The sequence below is a fragment of the Dendroctonus ponderosae genome, unplaced genomic scaffold (genome assembly GCF_020466585.1).
Source record: "Dendroctonus ponderosae isolate FM_Combo_2020 unplaced genomic scaffold, Dpon_F_20191213v2 Dpon_F_20191213_7, whole genome shotgun sequence".
NCBI lineage: Eukaryota > Metazoa > Arthropoda > Insecta > Coleoptera > Curculionidae > Dendroctonus > Dendroctonus ponderosae.
In genome coordinates, this window is record NW_026018916.1 from 8020617 (window position 1) to 8036482 (window position 15866).

General features: G+C 31.8%; 1 protein-coding gene across 4 annotated transcripts in view; it reads right to left on the reverse strand.

Moving 5' to 3' along the window:
• The window catches only part of LOC109546177 (aryl hydrocarbon receptor protein 1), a 78612-nt gene extending 64558 nt beyond the window's left edge, over positions 1-14054 (reverse strand). For 3 of the 4 annotated variants that reach the window (XM_048668265.1, XM_019917032.2, XM_019917030.2), the window contains exons 1-2: positions 13747-14048; positions 7483-7699 (exon numbers count right to left, since the gene is read on the reverse strand). In XM_048668265.1, coding sequence (XP_048524222.1) covers positions 7483-7538 — 56 coding nt within the window. In that variant the 5' untranslated portion in view covers positions 7539-7699; positions 13747-14048. Of the gene's footprint in view, positions 1-7482; positions 7700-13746 lie in introns of all 4 variants that reach the window. The other variant, XM_019917029.2, reaches the window with a different exon arrangement.
• Between the last annotated feature and the right edge of the window lie 1812 nt (positions 14055-15866).

Below are 15866 nucleotides of genomic sequence, written 5' to 3' on the forward strand. Positions count from 1 at the left end.
TGCCGCCAGACTCGTTGAGAATTTTGGTAGTTTTACCAAGTTGGTCCGAAAAATCCAAATTAATTATTGATTTTGAAACGTTAGTCCAGCGTCATTTGCTTTTGTGTTTTCACATAATCAATGTTAGATACCTATTGCAATAGTTCAACTTAACTAAATATTAATATTTTTTCTGAAATATCGAGAATATGAAATTTCACCCTGCAAATAAGAATACTAATTATTAACTAATTATTGGCCTTTTAATATTAGATATAAATTACGCTAGTAAGGAACAGTCCATATATCAATTTCAACCGAACAGAGAACTAAGCAACTGTAATTATTTTAGTTGAAGTCTTTTATAAACGGAAACAATATTGCAGAATCATTAATAAGGCAAAAAATTTACCACAGAAAAACCTGATCTCATATTCCTTAATTGAATAGCCAAGAGCAACTAAATTGGAATAGTTTATCTGAACAATTAAATAATTTGATCAAAAAAGAATAATAAATGCACTGAATTCAAATAACTGTGATAACAATCTCAAAAATGAAGGAAAGTACCTAGTAATATTTCTTATAGAAATGTTCGATTACAGTAATAACGCCGTCGAATCTAATTTTACTTTTTGCTGTTAAAAACCGAATTTGCATTAAAAAGAAAGTCGAAGTTATATTCAGCGGGCTCCCAGGAAATTACAAAGCAAAAGCCACCGTCACCTCACGATCTATATATCTAACTTGAGGCGAAAACTGGTATTACCATCCTTAAGAGCCGCCGATCCGTGATTTTAAAGTTGCAAAATCTGCCAATCACTGCAACTAGATAGCAATGTCTACGTAATATCTATGCAATTACCATAGAATTCCTGTAAATCAGGTGACGAAAATGGCCGTGATTATGTAAAGTAATTTGCTTGCCCTTTTCTTCGCGTGCTATCATTTCATATCTATCTTCACCATTAAAAATATTAGAAATCTGTTTCGTATAATCAGTATTTTACGGATATATAAAAATAAAAATAAATTATGATCATATAAAGTCCTAAATATCTAGGAATAGCATCCAATTATATAGATTTCTTAAGCATACAAAGGCGATTCGATTTTTCGGAATTGGAAGCAACAAATTTTTCAATTTCCACTGAGGCACAAAAACTCTAATTGCAACTTTGAAAATCGCTCAAAAACATTTTAGGGGCTCGATTGAAACCACACACACATAACATATTGATAGAACTCGTCTTCATTTCTTCATTTTGGGAAAAAAACTCGCGCCTTTATCTCTTCTAGTTTGGGAGCAATGATTTTTTGAATTTCGTACTGAGCTAGTAAAAACTAAATTGGCAATTTTGATAAATTATCAAAAAGCGAAGCATCATTACAAGACTCTTTCTCATGTTGGCGAACAAAATCGCGTTTCTATCTATTTTAGATTAGGAGCGATGTTTTTGTAAATTGTAACTTAAAATTTGTAAAAAATTACTTTTTCGAATTTTAATTTCTATCAACCTACATTTTTATTCACTTTACTTATAAATATAGCAAATAACTAGCAAAAGCTAGTTGTGAACTCGACAAGGACGAATGGAACGAGCATACATGTTTGAAGGGCGAATTAAATAATTAGAGCTCAATGGGAATGTTCAGCATAAGTTTGGTAAAACTGAGAGTGAAAGCAGACATTTATTAAGTCGCTGGCAATTTTATACAGGGTGATTTAGCAGCTCTAGCAAACTTTGCACTAAAGATAAACATTTGAAATGAAAAAGAAATTAAAAGAAAAGATATTCCAACACTGTAAATCCGAATGTAAACTAGTCCCATTCATCAGACGACCGCTATCGAAAGATACGCTACCGTAGCTTCCAAAAAGAGATACAACAGAAAGATAACTCGACAGATGAGTGTACTCGATTCCGTTTAAAATGCCATTAAACGAAACACCGGTATTTTCGGACTGTCGTTATCTCACTCCAATGTGTCGGCAGGTCGTAAATCGAACCCACTCTTTCAGTGATAAGAGGCTGAATTAAATAAAAAGTGAGACTTGTCTGTACGCTGGTTAATTGGTAAAAGAGATTGGGATTAAAATTATTGGTCAGTAGCTTCGAATAAACAAACGACAAGAAGAAAGGATCATTAGCAGCGCTCGCAAAGAAAATAAGCGAACATTCCTTCGATCGTAAATTTGAACTAGTTATTCGCTTTTTATTCACGAACCAGTACAGGGAATCAGATTTTTAATATAGAGGCAACTAAGAAACCCATTACAGTATTTATAGATAACAGTCGCAGTTCGCTTAATCGTGAATAAGATGTCTGCTTAATTTAAATTGCACAATTAACACGATTTTTAAAACCATGGGAAAAAAGAAAATATTAAATGGAATTTAATGCTCGAAGTTAAAGTGTGCAAGCAGTTGAATTATTAGGCTCAGTATTCAACATTTGACAAATCACTTTCAGTTAAAGGAAGTTATGAGTAGAAAGCAATCGGAACTAAATATACAAATACAAAGTGATCCAAAATTACGTTCAATAATTTACCTGAGCAGACGATCGATGAAGTTATTGTTTCATATTTGTTTCTAGAATATGCAGGTACAATTTTGGGCACCTTATACAAGATATGACGGTTAAATGTAACTGCATGAAGATTCTACAAACAATCAGGTACATGAACAATAGTTCAGCAGTATAAAACAAATTCATATTAAAATAGGTCCGGAAACGTTTCATTTACTAGACAAGATTTCGTACACCCATTACTTCTGAAAAAATAACTTTTTAAGTAAATTTTTTAATATGACCTGAGCGGATATTGGTTTTATTGCTGCAATTTCTTGTAACATTGTTTGTGGTTCTGTTAGAACTTTGCTTTGTCAGGTGCATTATTAATCAATTATAGTTCACTTTACCATCAAGAAACTCAAACACTCAACAGCTACAGTTGATTGAAAATGGAACTAAAATTTTTAGGAATGAAAACGATGGCTTTCAACGAAAGTGACAATAAAAATCGTACAAATTACACTCTTTGGAATGTCCCAAATATTTGACATAATAAAAGATGCAGACCTTACTAAGTTATCTACAACTTCTGTCTTATTTTTAGTCGTATGATGGTTATTGGCTGGAACTATAACACTCCGTATAACAAATTATGGTTATTTACTAGAAAAGTTACCATTGCATTTCCATTAGCAAATTTCATACAATTTAACAAAAAGCTGTAAATGGTAAAATTACTGCCATTAAACTTTGCCAACTTTGGACTTGGTTGTAAAGAAAAGTCATGACAGACATCGATATGAAACATTAGTTGATTACAACAGTTCATGACACAAAAGCATAATAAAATTACAGCATGGTAATTTAGCATATGACGCCTTGTGAAAAAGAACTACTAAATATAGTTTGATTTATCCCATTTTCTGGGTTTTAAGGTACAAGACAATAGGAAATTTGTTAAAATATATTGTGCGTATGTCCACGTCCGAACCTGATGATTAATAATCACATTCCCCCTGAAAACCTAAAAAGCCTCTTATCAGATCTCGGCGCTCCTAGAGCCGGGACATTACGGTTTTTGAGGAGGGTGGCTTGATATATAACAGTCATTTCACAAAATAAAATATTTTTATGACAGCGCTTTATGGAAATACGACGTGTCGTGCTAGACGACGACAGTGCTCGCTTTTTCTGACCGGCCATGTTACCAAAAAAAAAGAATTAAACAGGTATGTATTAAGCACATTATAATATAATATAATATATAAATTACATTCCTGAGGTCTTGCAGTAAAACGAAATTTAATTGACCGTTCAATTATGCAAGCGCAAATAAATCTGAGATAAGTACTCTAAAGCAGTAATAAAAATCTTACTGTAGACACATTTCATTTTCTACAATCAGTTTGTGTTTTATTTCTTTTACTAATTTTACATCATTTTCTACTTGAGTCTCCTTGTGCATGTATATTCTTATACCTAATTTCTGTTACACTTTATGGCTGGTCAATTTGTCTAATGTTGCTTCTGATTTCTTTTACATAAATTGCTTTTTATTCTTTGTCTTGTACCTCAGTTCTATTTTGCATTATTAACATTTTTATAAAGTTGAATTTAATTGTTTAAATATTTTTTTATTGAATATCTGAAGAAACACCAAAGATTAGAAAGAATATAGCAAAAAATTGAAATGTCCAGAAACTAAAAAACAAGTTTTGACCACATAGTCTACGACCAAAAACAAGTTGAGTTTTTCAAGTTTTCCAAGTATTTAAAGTCAGTTTAAGGAAATAATTAACAATACCAGTATGAATAAATGATGCTGGAATATTTTCGGTCATTGAACAAATGGGAAATATAAATAATTAGCTAGATATTAATTCAAAGAAGTACCAGAAATAAGTTGTCCCCTTTGTATATTAAAAACCGGGCATTTGCAAACCATTGATTACCAAAAAGTAGGAGACCCTATAATTATTTTCCACTTTAATTCACTACTAGTTCAGTTTTGTTAATTTATTTCCAATTATTCCATTACCACTGTTAATATTCTTGCTGAGAAAAATTCATTTCTTAACTACTGTTTCTGTATCATTTCATGTTTAATTATGACAACTATTTTCTTCACTTTTGAAATTTAGCTTTGTGTACACTTTTAGTATACTTGATCAATATAATACATGCACTGAAAAAATAATTAATTGTTGCCTAATGGAAAACACCAATCACTCTTAGTCCCATTCTGTCCGCATATTTGATTTTCACTAAACTTTAGGAAAACTGCACGATAAAACAAATTATGGCAGTAGCCATGCCGTTAAATTACGAAAATATCTTTCAATCTTTATCTTGGATAAGTGAGGCTTTTATTCGTTAGCCTCGTAATTAAAAGCCCTGGCAACTTTATAAATTACTTGCTCAAGAACGCTTTTCATTTTATTGAGGTTTTGCGTTAACCCTCAGTGTTTACCTTGAAAATGAATGTGTGTATTGAATTGTTTTGTAAGTATAATTTTATTCATTCCGCTTATACCGCATGGATACTTTTCTAAATTTGTCCAATTGAACATTTCGTCAAGCTTTGCTTGAAGCAATATTAACGCCCTGAATTTAGTGCAAGAAAATCAAGATTTACCTTGAAATGTGTGTTTAGAATGTTACGATGATCTATCAGCGCGAGGTATAAATAAATGTTTTATGTGAAAACGCGACTTGAATTACTTCCAACAGAATAGATTTGCATACATAGAAATTTAATTATATGAGCATGCATAAAATGGGAATCCAAACTGCGAAACCGAGGGTAAAATTCTTCATCATAATCTTTTTTGTTATCTTCCTCTTTCATATGCAGTCATGTTTTTAACTCAAGATAGTGTAAAACGCCGTAAATATACACCTAGGCAGATTGAAATATATTATTAGAATTATGGCGAGGGATTTACAGTTATTCTGCCATTATACCAATTCAGACTCCGCTATTAAATTTGTTATGGAAATTGAACAGTAGAGAATTAGTGTTTCGTCTGAAAGACATTTTAACAATTGCGAAATGTAATGGATGAAAGTGATAGATATATCATCAAATAGATATACATGGATTGGAAGTAAAGAAAAACTTGTGAATTTTGAAGCAACTTATTAACTTATTTTAGCATGACCAATCATGCTAATCGAATGAGACCAAATTTCTAAAAATGTTTAATTGTTTTCCTATATTTAAAAAAATTGTGGCTAAAAAGTCAATCTAAATTTAATCTATAAATGAAGAATTGAGTTCCCTAATAAGGTGATAAATATTGAAATGTTCAATACTTTTTCCTGTTGAAAATGGAACAACAAATTTGCGATGTACTTATTGGGAAACCAGTGTGGAATTTCTCAAGTAACATCATCTTTTTGATAGTAGTTTGCAATTGACACAATATTCATGAATTATTCTGAATAAATTGGGTTAGCGAGTGGCTTCTAAAAGTAAAACAATGCACAGGTGCAATTTATTTGAGCACATCATTTCCTGAAAAACGTCTGAGCTTACGTGTTCTAGTGTGTACAAAAGGCGTGAGTAAGATCCATTAAACCATAAAGCTCTCGTACACTTTGTATTAAATCCGGGCAGCGATTTGATCATTTATTCAGATATAAAGTGGAATTAATTTTCATTTTTTGTCACGTAATTTATTAGGGCTCATTTGAGGCTTTAATCATATTTTGTTCATTGAGTCAATATTATTAAGTTCATCAGTTTGAAGCGTTTTGTCTATTTCAGCTGAAAAATTTATTTTCTGATAGTTAATGGGACCAAAGCAGGCATAGCTTATGCAATCGTTGGCACAAAAAATATCCTTTTAGCATCTTAATAAACAATGTAAAAACAAAAAGTTCCGAGCTGAAGCTAAAGAAAAGACAATTTTCTGATTACTGTATCGTTTCAATCATTGTGCTAGAGTTTCCACTAAAGAACGTGAAGTTAAATCCAAGATGTTTTTCAAAAAAATCACTTGCCTTAGAATATTAAATGCGATTCTTTAATAATATTCTTCAATTATAACCTTCCGAAAAAAATGGTTAAAATTAAAATTCACTTCCACTCGTTAATCTCACTTAATTAAAATTTTGTCTCGCATTTTTGCTATTAAGACGCTTCATAGATGTGGGGGAGTAAGAATATGTTTATGAGTAATTAGCAGCAACAGAACTTAACTAATTTTAAAATAGAAACAAAAAATAATCAAGTGTAGTTAGTTGCACTCAAAGGGGCTAGTAAAAAGAGTAAAAAGGGCTGTTCCTGTTTGTCTAAAAGCTCTTTATTTTCGACTTCATTTTAATTTTCTAAATGGGACTAAAACACCGCGGTGCTGAAAAAAATATGAAAATAGCGTCAACCAGTCGCATCTCTTAAAATATGTTAAAATGTTATAAAACCATAAATATTATCATATTTATTTCTCTAAATATGTGCGATTTTTTTAAATCTTCAAACTTAGTTAACAACCGGCGACTATATTTAAAAGATTTCAGGTGTAACCCAGTAAGCTTGAATAACCAACGTGCTTGTTATGTCTAACACATAATCCCATGGTAATTAATGTCTAAATCGGCTTTATTAATTAAGAGACTCGAGCCAGAGTAATTATTTTTCAATTTTTTTGTGTCAACCAATTACCGTTTTATTAAAGTGGTACAATCAATAAACAGATCATTTACCAATCCAAATATTTTGTACCTAGTTCTAAGTAGGTACAGTTAATGGAGCTGTCTTTTTGCACGCATACCAATACTGATCACGCAACTTTCGAACAATTACATTCATTTAATTTCATGTCGTGGAAATTTTACTTCCTCACTTAGAAAGGTGTTGACGGCAATTTTACTTTGTAAAGATAAACAGATTAAGGAACATTTCATTTATTTTAAAGTAATTCTTCAATTACTTGCACACCTAGTTAACAGTTTAGAAAATTAATTATAAGATTTACGTACCTTTTCCCATTCCTTCTTCTTCGTTTTGTCGCATATACAGTACCCAACTGGTTCATGCTGGAAGCAGAATTTTGCGGAGGGGCAACTGCCACCCCTTGGGCGGCAGTTAGAATACCCTCACCTGCAAAAGCAGGTACGCTGACGAGTTGGTGGTTGGGCGGACATGGGTGGGACCCCTGAACTCCCAGGAAATCCGTTTTGACAGTTCAATAACACACTAGAAGAAAAAACATATTTTATTGTTATTGTATCAAAAAAAGTATAAAATTAAACTGCCATTTACTAAACATGAAGTTTAAATGTGAAGTGTTTTTCAAATGTTCCGCATAAAAGAAGCCTCTGTCTATATTTTTTCTTAAAACGCTAAAATGTTTCAAATAAATTACTGTTCAATTTTCGTTGAAAGAATTCATCCATTATTTACATCGACTTTTTCAAGACGCAGCCTCAGTCATATCCAAGAAAAATTATTTTCAGAAAATTATTCCTATTCAGTAGTAAAAAGTTCTGAATCTCCTAATTCCGTTTAGATAAAACTCGGATCGATAAATGTTTCCTAAACGCTTGATGTGGCGATTTACAATAATTTGCCACAGTAGAAGTTAAATGAAAATACGTTGTTAGAATTTTTTACCATAATTTTATCTTCTGAAATGAAGCTATGCTTGACTTAAATAGTAGGAAAGATTCGGTACAAATGTAAAAATTAGGTGACTTTGAAAAATATCGGTCAAATAAATTATTATTATGTAGTTTAGATATGCCACTAAACTATTACTCAATAATATATTCCAATTTTTATAATTTAGAAAGAAGGTAAAAAACACATACCCAACAATCGCAGTTTTGTAAGCAAACCCTGATATTTTCGAATTAAAACGTATCTTTATGTTTTTAGTAACTCAAGAAATCTTAATTTTAAGAGCATAATTCAAAAACAAAATTATTCGAATGGAAATGAAAAAGTGCTGGTTCTACAAAAGTTTTAAAAAACTACATAATTAATCGTTTTGGTCGTCGCTAACGCAATTGAAACAATAGAAAAGTCAAAATGAAATTTATGAGCACATTTTTGGAGAACTCAATTCTTATATTTGTTCCACTGAATCCACGTGAACCTGGAACTTTTGGTGTGAGTTTAAAGACTACACAGTGAATCTTTCACCATCTAAGCTCACCAACATATTTTTGCTACAACTTATTTTGATCAGTGATCGTGTTACTTCTTTAGCCTTTTTATATTTCTCTTTCGTGTTCACTTCTTTTTGAGCTATGTCAATTTTTTTCTGAGTTTGACTTCTGCTTCCGTAAAATCTGTTTAAACATTTTTTGTTAAAGCGCTTTTGGTAAGTGACCTGATATTTTGCAGCATTGAGGAAGAATTGTTATGTTCATACTCAACATTTAAGCTAAGTCTTTGTGGAGGTATGATCGCTAAAATAGATAAATATATCAATAAACATTAATAGAGCCTCGTATTTAGACCAGAAATACACTAAAAATATCGTCGGCCAGTATCGATTTCTTCATCCACTGACTAATTTCAACTTCAGCACATACCTTTTAGAGGCGTGAACTTTCTTTGAGATCCAAGTAAAATTTATATTATATTCATATAAAGACGGATTAAAGTTGCCTCGATCTGTAAACATGTAAACAGTAGAATTTACTACAGAACCGACATTTAGATTTTTTCTTTTGTTACTTAGTTTTGCATCAATTTTGAGAACTTATCATGCGCGATGTCATAAACCGGTCAATAAATAAAATATGCCCATAAAACTCAAGTTTTTTAAAATCGTTTTTCTCGAAAATAGTTTGTTATCTCAAGAAAACTCTATCATTAATTAAATACATTTTTGGCCATTGTCAAGAGCTGCTTATCGGACAAATACGAATTATTTTGGCCTTAAAAATATATCCATAATATTTGTATATATACTATATACTGAATTTTGTCAGATGCATCACACATTGAATGAATTTAAACATCAGTACCAGAAGAAAAATCTGTCAAGGTTGTATTTACGACTATAATTAAGATCCACATATTTGCAATTTTCAAACACGATTTACCTGCAAATATATGGTGTGGTAATCGGTTTAACCATATCCGCCACAATGCAAACCTGGTTTCGAAATTGTAAACTATTTAAATGTCTAAGCCTGCATTTCTTTATTATGTAAATTTTTTTAATGGGTTGTACATAGCTGAAACCTTATTCTGCTACCTATATAACTTTTGTTCTTTTTCAAAAATACGTTTATATGTGTTTATTTTATTTTATACGTCGAGTGATCGTAGAAAAAGTTCAGTTCAGTTCAGTCAGTAGAAATTAGTGTTAAAATTCTAATCAAAATTACAAACTTTCCAGGCTCCAACTGGATCGTATTGGCGCTTTATTCAGCTGGAATATTAGCCAATCTTGTTTACTTAACAAATTAAATTCACAATTAACTAAACCATATATATGGAAGAGAAGGAACATACACATATTATCCATTAGATAGTCCACCGAGGCAAGGCACATATGAATGATCATATAAAAGACATTGTGCTCCAAATGAATTCTTAATGATATTAACATTGTCTACACTGATCTCTGCACTATTAAAATTTCAGGAAGAAGGTCGAGGATATTGTATATCTTCAATACTTTAAAACTGCTTACTCATCGAGCTCAACAATTGATTCATCAAGATCAGTTAAGACTTAAAACTACGAAATGGCTCCGTAAAACTCAGCAATCAATTAAATTAAATGTACCTAAACCTAGAATAGTAAATATTTGTGAACAATCCCCAAAACGACGATTAAAACAGAAATGCAAATCATACAGCATAAATTTTAAACCGAGTTGAATTAAGGGGATGAGCTTTTTTCAAATGAAATCATACTAAAAATGAATTATGGAACGATACCAATAAGTATTTAGACAAATTTTATGCTGACGACTATTAATAGTATGCGATCTACAGCTTGCAAACTGCAAGGGCAATCAGTGCAATTTTAGTATTTTAAAATAAGGGTAAAACGGAAGAAATGCAACTAAAAGCCAATTCCGTCGATATAATGCAGCTAATATCCCCTATTATAGGGAAACTTAAATGACAATGAGCACGACATATAGCTTTTGAACCACGCATTTTCTAACTGATTTCCTTTCATTTATTTACCTAAGGCTTACATACATAATTTCGATGCACTGTGGTGCATATTTTAAGGCTAAGGTTCAGAACTGAATAGTTTCAGCGTCAGTTAATAGTTGAACTTAAATAAATTAAACAATTCTCTGTTTAATAGCTAGATATGAGATTCCGTAAGAATAAAAGTACTGTGTTTGGGACAGTGTAATATTTATATTGCTTTTGTTCATATTCATTTCACATATTCCGTTGCACTCATCGGCGATAAGTGTTATTTTTCAAGGTTCCATACGGTTGCAGGTGATCACTTACAAACATTATTCAGTGTTTTCCTGATAAACTGTCGCTTTATGTTCAAAGTTCGAACCAGATGGCGAGGACAAAAACTTCTAATTTTCGCTCTCATCAATTCTTCTTAATTTCAAACTTCAAGCACGTAAATAATAAGGCTTTAATTCTAATAATATCTATGATTTGGAAAGTGTGAACATCGCACTTTGTCTGCTTTTTCAATGCGACATAATTTTGTTTTTGTACGCAGAGTATATGAGAGTATATAAGTTAATACAATATTGATAAGATAAAAATCGATCCAAAATATGTGCCGATAAGTTTGTTGCTTTATACATACTTTTTTGCCGATGTTTTGTATTTCCAGGTGCACCTTCTCAGAAGCTCATTCAATAATGGAGAGTTACTTTTATTAAGAAAATATTTAAAATGCATACGTTACTGAAAGATGCAGGGTACATCTAAAACACACAATTGTAAAAAAATATATTGCCATATATACCATGCCACATATTGCATTATTCCACAAAAGATCGTAGTTTTGTAGTAGGTTCAAGACGAAAAATATTTTTGATTATGTATAAAACTAGGTTAAAAACATTGACAATGTGAATTATTTAAAAATAAAATGTAATCTTGAGTTGAGTAAAATTACTGGATATTGAGTAAGAACCTTAGGTAAGTGAAAGGTCTTCGGCGATAAATCTCCTGTACCCAAGTAGTGCAAAGTCCAAATATTTGTTATTATACAATCATTAGCAATATTAAATCTCGCCTTTGGCTACAGTCAATATTTGAACTAAAACATATATTTTTGAAATCAACAGACTATAACTCTGACTCTTCACCTATCCAACTCCGATTCCGATAACCTTTACGAGACAGTCGCTTTTTGAGAACTATAATTATAAATTTCGACCAAAACGAGCTAACGACCTTTTAATTCACCGACTTCAGTTGACATAACAGAAGGAAAGGGTACCGCTTTCAATATAGTGCTGAAGCTTTTTTTTCTACCTGCATTGGTTCGGAAATGGTCAAGAACGAATCCACTGGATAAGGGATCATTGTGCAGCTCTATTGATAGACGTGTTTATCAATTAATTTTATTGAATTCGTTATGAGCTGTTTTCACTTGACCAATTATTACCTTTAAAACAAATATAGTTTGTTATTATATATAACATATAAATTATGTCGGATTTATTGATCTGTTTAGAAAGAGTTGAGTTGCACCAAAGGCACTCTGCAAAAGGCGTAATTTATGCTGATATATCAAAATGAGAATAGGTGAACAAGGTACAAAACCATGGGAGTCCAGCATAATTTTTCAGCGTGAAAGCATTAAAAAGATTTGCTAGTGACGAAAAAGGAGAGCAATTAGAATATTCAATCAAACGAGATATTTTTGTAATAAAGTGTGTATGTATAATGATATTGGTGTATACACTCTTTTAGTTTTGATCAAATATCTGGTTTGATTGGATTTTCTTCAGTGTGTACACACCTGCTTCCTTCATTTCTAACTAGAATATTGTAAAAAATCTAACGCTGATTAAATTAAATAAATAAAATAAACTTACACGAACAACAAACACAGCAAATAGGTCACACTTTGGAAATAGAACATTAATGTAAAAAGAACAAAGGATTTTTCTGTAGAGAACTTGTAAGAATGGTAAGCAGATATACGATAAAATATCAACCTATTTCATTATCTTTTTTTTGTAGAATTAATAATTTTAATTGAGAACTTTGGCATATCTGAGGATATAATTTTTGAATATAAATTAACAAATAATAAAAAAAAAGGCATGGCAAATTCAAATTATATGTTTAGGCGTTGCCCATAAGTAATAATGCGTTTTGCGATCTGTAATGTTTCACTACGCACTTTGGAAGCAGAACTGAAACTTTCGAATGCTCTTACTTATATAGAATTTAAGCACCATAACATGATGCATATTTACAATAATGCCCACAGTGTTTGGTATTCATTCTGAGAAGATTCGCATTTTCAAGTTAGTTTTGTATTTTCCAGTTGAATTATTTTAATTCTACGGTTTTTTTCATTTTGTTTGCATACCATGCAATTGTACCTGCATTTTCTCATCCATAGCTTTTTATTGAAGTGTGAAAGTAACATACTTAAGGTTTTGAATGTTCTGAAACGTTCCGAAAAAAATTGCAGAAAAATAGTGAGTAGACAGCGACTAAAGTAAGTTGTTTTTGCATTTACATGTTTTAAACTTCGCTGCGCCCAAAAAAGCATGCTTCAGACTTGGAATGCAAACTGCCTTTCAATCAATTCTAAATCATCGTTATCAATTAAGTATCGGTCAAGATCTTAAAGACAACATGACTTTCGAATTTTATTGGTGAATCTCACCGTTTAAACACGAAGGTGGACGGTTCATTGGGCGTTTCTTACATTCTAATAAAGAAAATCCTACTAAATGAATAACAGCATAATGTTATATATAAGGTCAGTACTTACCCAAAAATGTGTGAACTTTTAGCAAAGTTTCCCCACTAGATAAGAATCTACTGCAAATTTTTCAATGGTCATTTGGACGGGAAAAATACACGTTTGTAAGTTATATTGAGTTGATGAAATAGGAACCCACATTTTGAAAGCAAAAGAAGACCTTTTGTTTTGAAAACCTGTATTATAAGAAATTCCATTTTAAAGTAGGTACCTACCTACCCACTGTGCGTTTAAATGTCTGTAAAGAGGTCTATTAAATGCTAAATGAAGCAAAGTTTGGATAATTAATTTTAGCGACCGAGTTTACAGAGGTTGTAGATTTCGTAACTAATTCCCACCTGTTTGTCGCCAAATCTGCCCTTCCAGTGGGCCAGAATCAACAACACTGTCTCTTCATGAAGAAATCACTCCACTATCAAACTTTGGCGCGTTATTCTTGACATTGAATTTTCAAAAATCTTCAGGTCACAAGTCACTCAGGCACAGTAAACGCGGTCACTTTTTCAACAAAAAAATTCAAAAATTTCAATCAGTCCACTACAGTAATGAAGCAAAAATAGTAAGAAAAATGTTCACGATGTAGAATAATTTGCTTCTTCTACGCCACCACATACGACCATCGAAGAGCCAACATACGATCATCGACTATTCGCTCTATCTTGGAAAAACCACAGAATATTCCAACCCAACCTACCTGGCCCCCACCCAGTATTTCTGACTAATCTGCGAATTCTATTGGTCGCCAGCGACGCAACGTCACAAGATGGCAGACATATTCGGGCGGGAGTCCGACCTACTGCCTCTCACTCCGTTGGTATCGAAATATACTAGTGTTTCTCTTCAGTTAGACAATAGAGGGGAATCAGTTAGGGTTGGTTTTTAGGGGAAGTGTGAACGTGTGGGGATTTGCGCTCTATTCACTTAGAGCGGGCATCCCAATAGTAATAAACTTGCGGGCCTGCTCTATTTACTCCCTCCTAACTTTACAGTGAGAGATGAACAGAAAAGTATTTATGCCATTTCGTTCTTTTTAGGCTGGACGGTGATTCCCAGAAAGTTTTTGTTTAGCGGTTCACAATTATGCAGCAGTGGCGTAGAGTTTGTACATTTTTAAATAAGTGTTAATTGAACATACAAAAAGTCGAATTGATAATAATATGCAATAGATAATTAGTGTTTTGTTCGATTATGCTGAATGAGAGCGAACAAACTTAGATTAATTCAACTGTTGTAGCCCATTTTATGTAATTGTGAATTGTGTTGTATTTTTTTGATTTAATTAGCATTTTATTACAATTTAAACCTTTGAAGGAAAAATTACTCTAAACTGCTAACTTCACATTAATGGTTGAAATAAATACCTAATGTGTAGGTATGACTTGTTGGAAGCCTTGCATATCAAAGTCAAAGTTGAAAAGTGGAAACTGGGTCATCTTTAGCTCTCACAGGTTAATTTTAATTTCAAAAAGAGAGTTAACTTTCTAATGCAAAAGCTTAAATAATTGATTCAATTAATTGAAATCAGAATACTTGTGTCGATGCTAGGAAACTACTTTGCATAGGAATCAATTTTCTAGGAAATATGTAAATCTATTAATTAGGTACCTATTCAGTTCTCCAATCCAAAGGAGGTGTGTAAAATTATTTAAATAATTCAGGTCAGGTGTTGGAAAATAGTTTAAAGAAACAGTAAAGCAAAACTTGGAGTTCAAATGGCGGCTTTGATAACTCCAATTTTAAGAGATTTTGTAAATGTTCTTGGATATAAATAATTTTTCGCTGATTCCACTTTGAAAGCCATATTTTGTCATGAAACGCTATGATTTGTGATTGATAGAAATATACCTATCCAAGTTAGTAACCAATAAACTTCTCCTGGCTTTGGCATATGTACCTACATATACCTACTCGAGTATTTACAGTTTGTTAAGTTATTTGACACAATCACTAACATAATTTCTTCTATCACCAAAAAAAAATGTTTTCCTGATTTTTTCGCTCAAATAATTGTTGGGAAACATTAGCAAAAGTTTCCTTTTCCATTTAATTAAGTATTCTGTTATAATGCGTAAACATTTACATACGGCACAAAAAACGGAAATTATTACAATGCCTCTCTTAGCCCGATTAAATATTTAATCCGACTAATAACATAATTAACATAACAGTTTGATATTTATAGTGAAATAATTCCTTATAATCCTCCACCCAAAGGGAGAAGCTACGCTCTTCATGTCTATTTAATCGTAATGTTTGAATAATTAGGATAATTAATTTTTTCATATATTTTCTTAGTCCATTATTTTATCATTTCCACCTGAGTTTCACTGAGCCGTTGAAAAGTAAGTAATACTTACGTGCGGTTTTATTAAACCAACTATAATTTATGCCATTTAATAATGTTACAAAATCCTATTTAAATAGTACAACCGCCATTTAATCACTGCCATCGAATCAA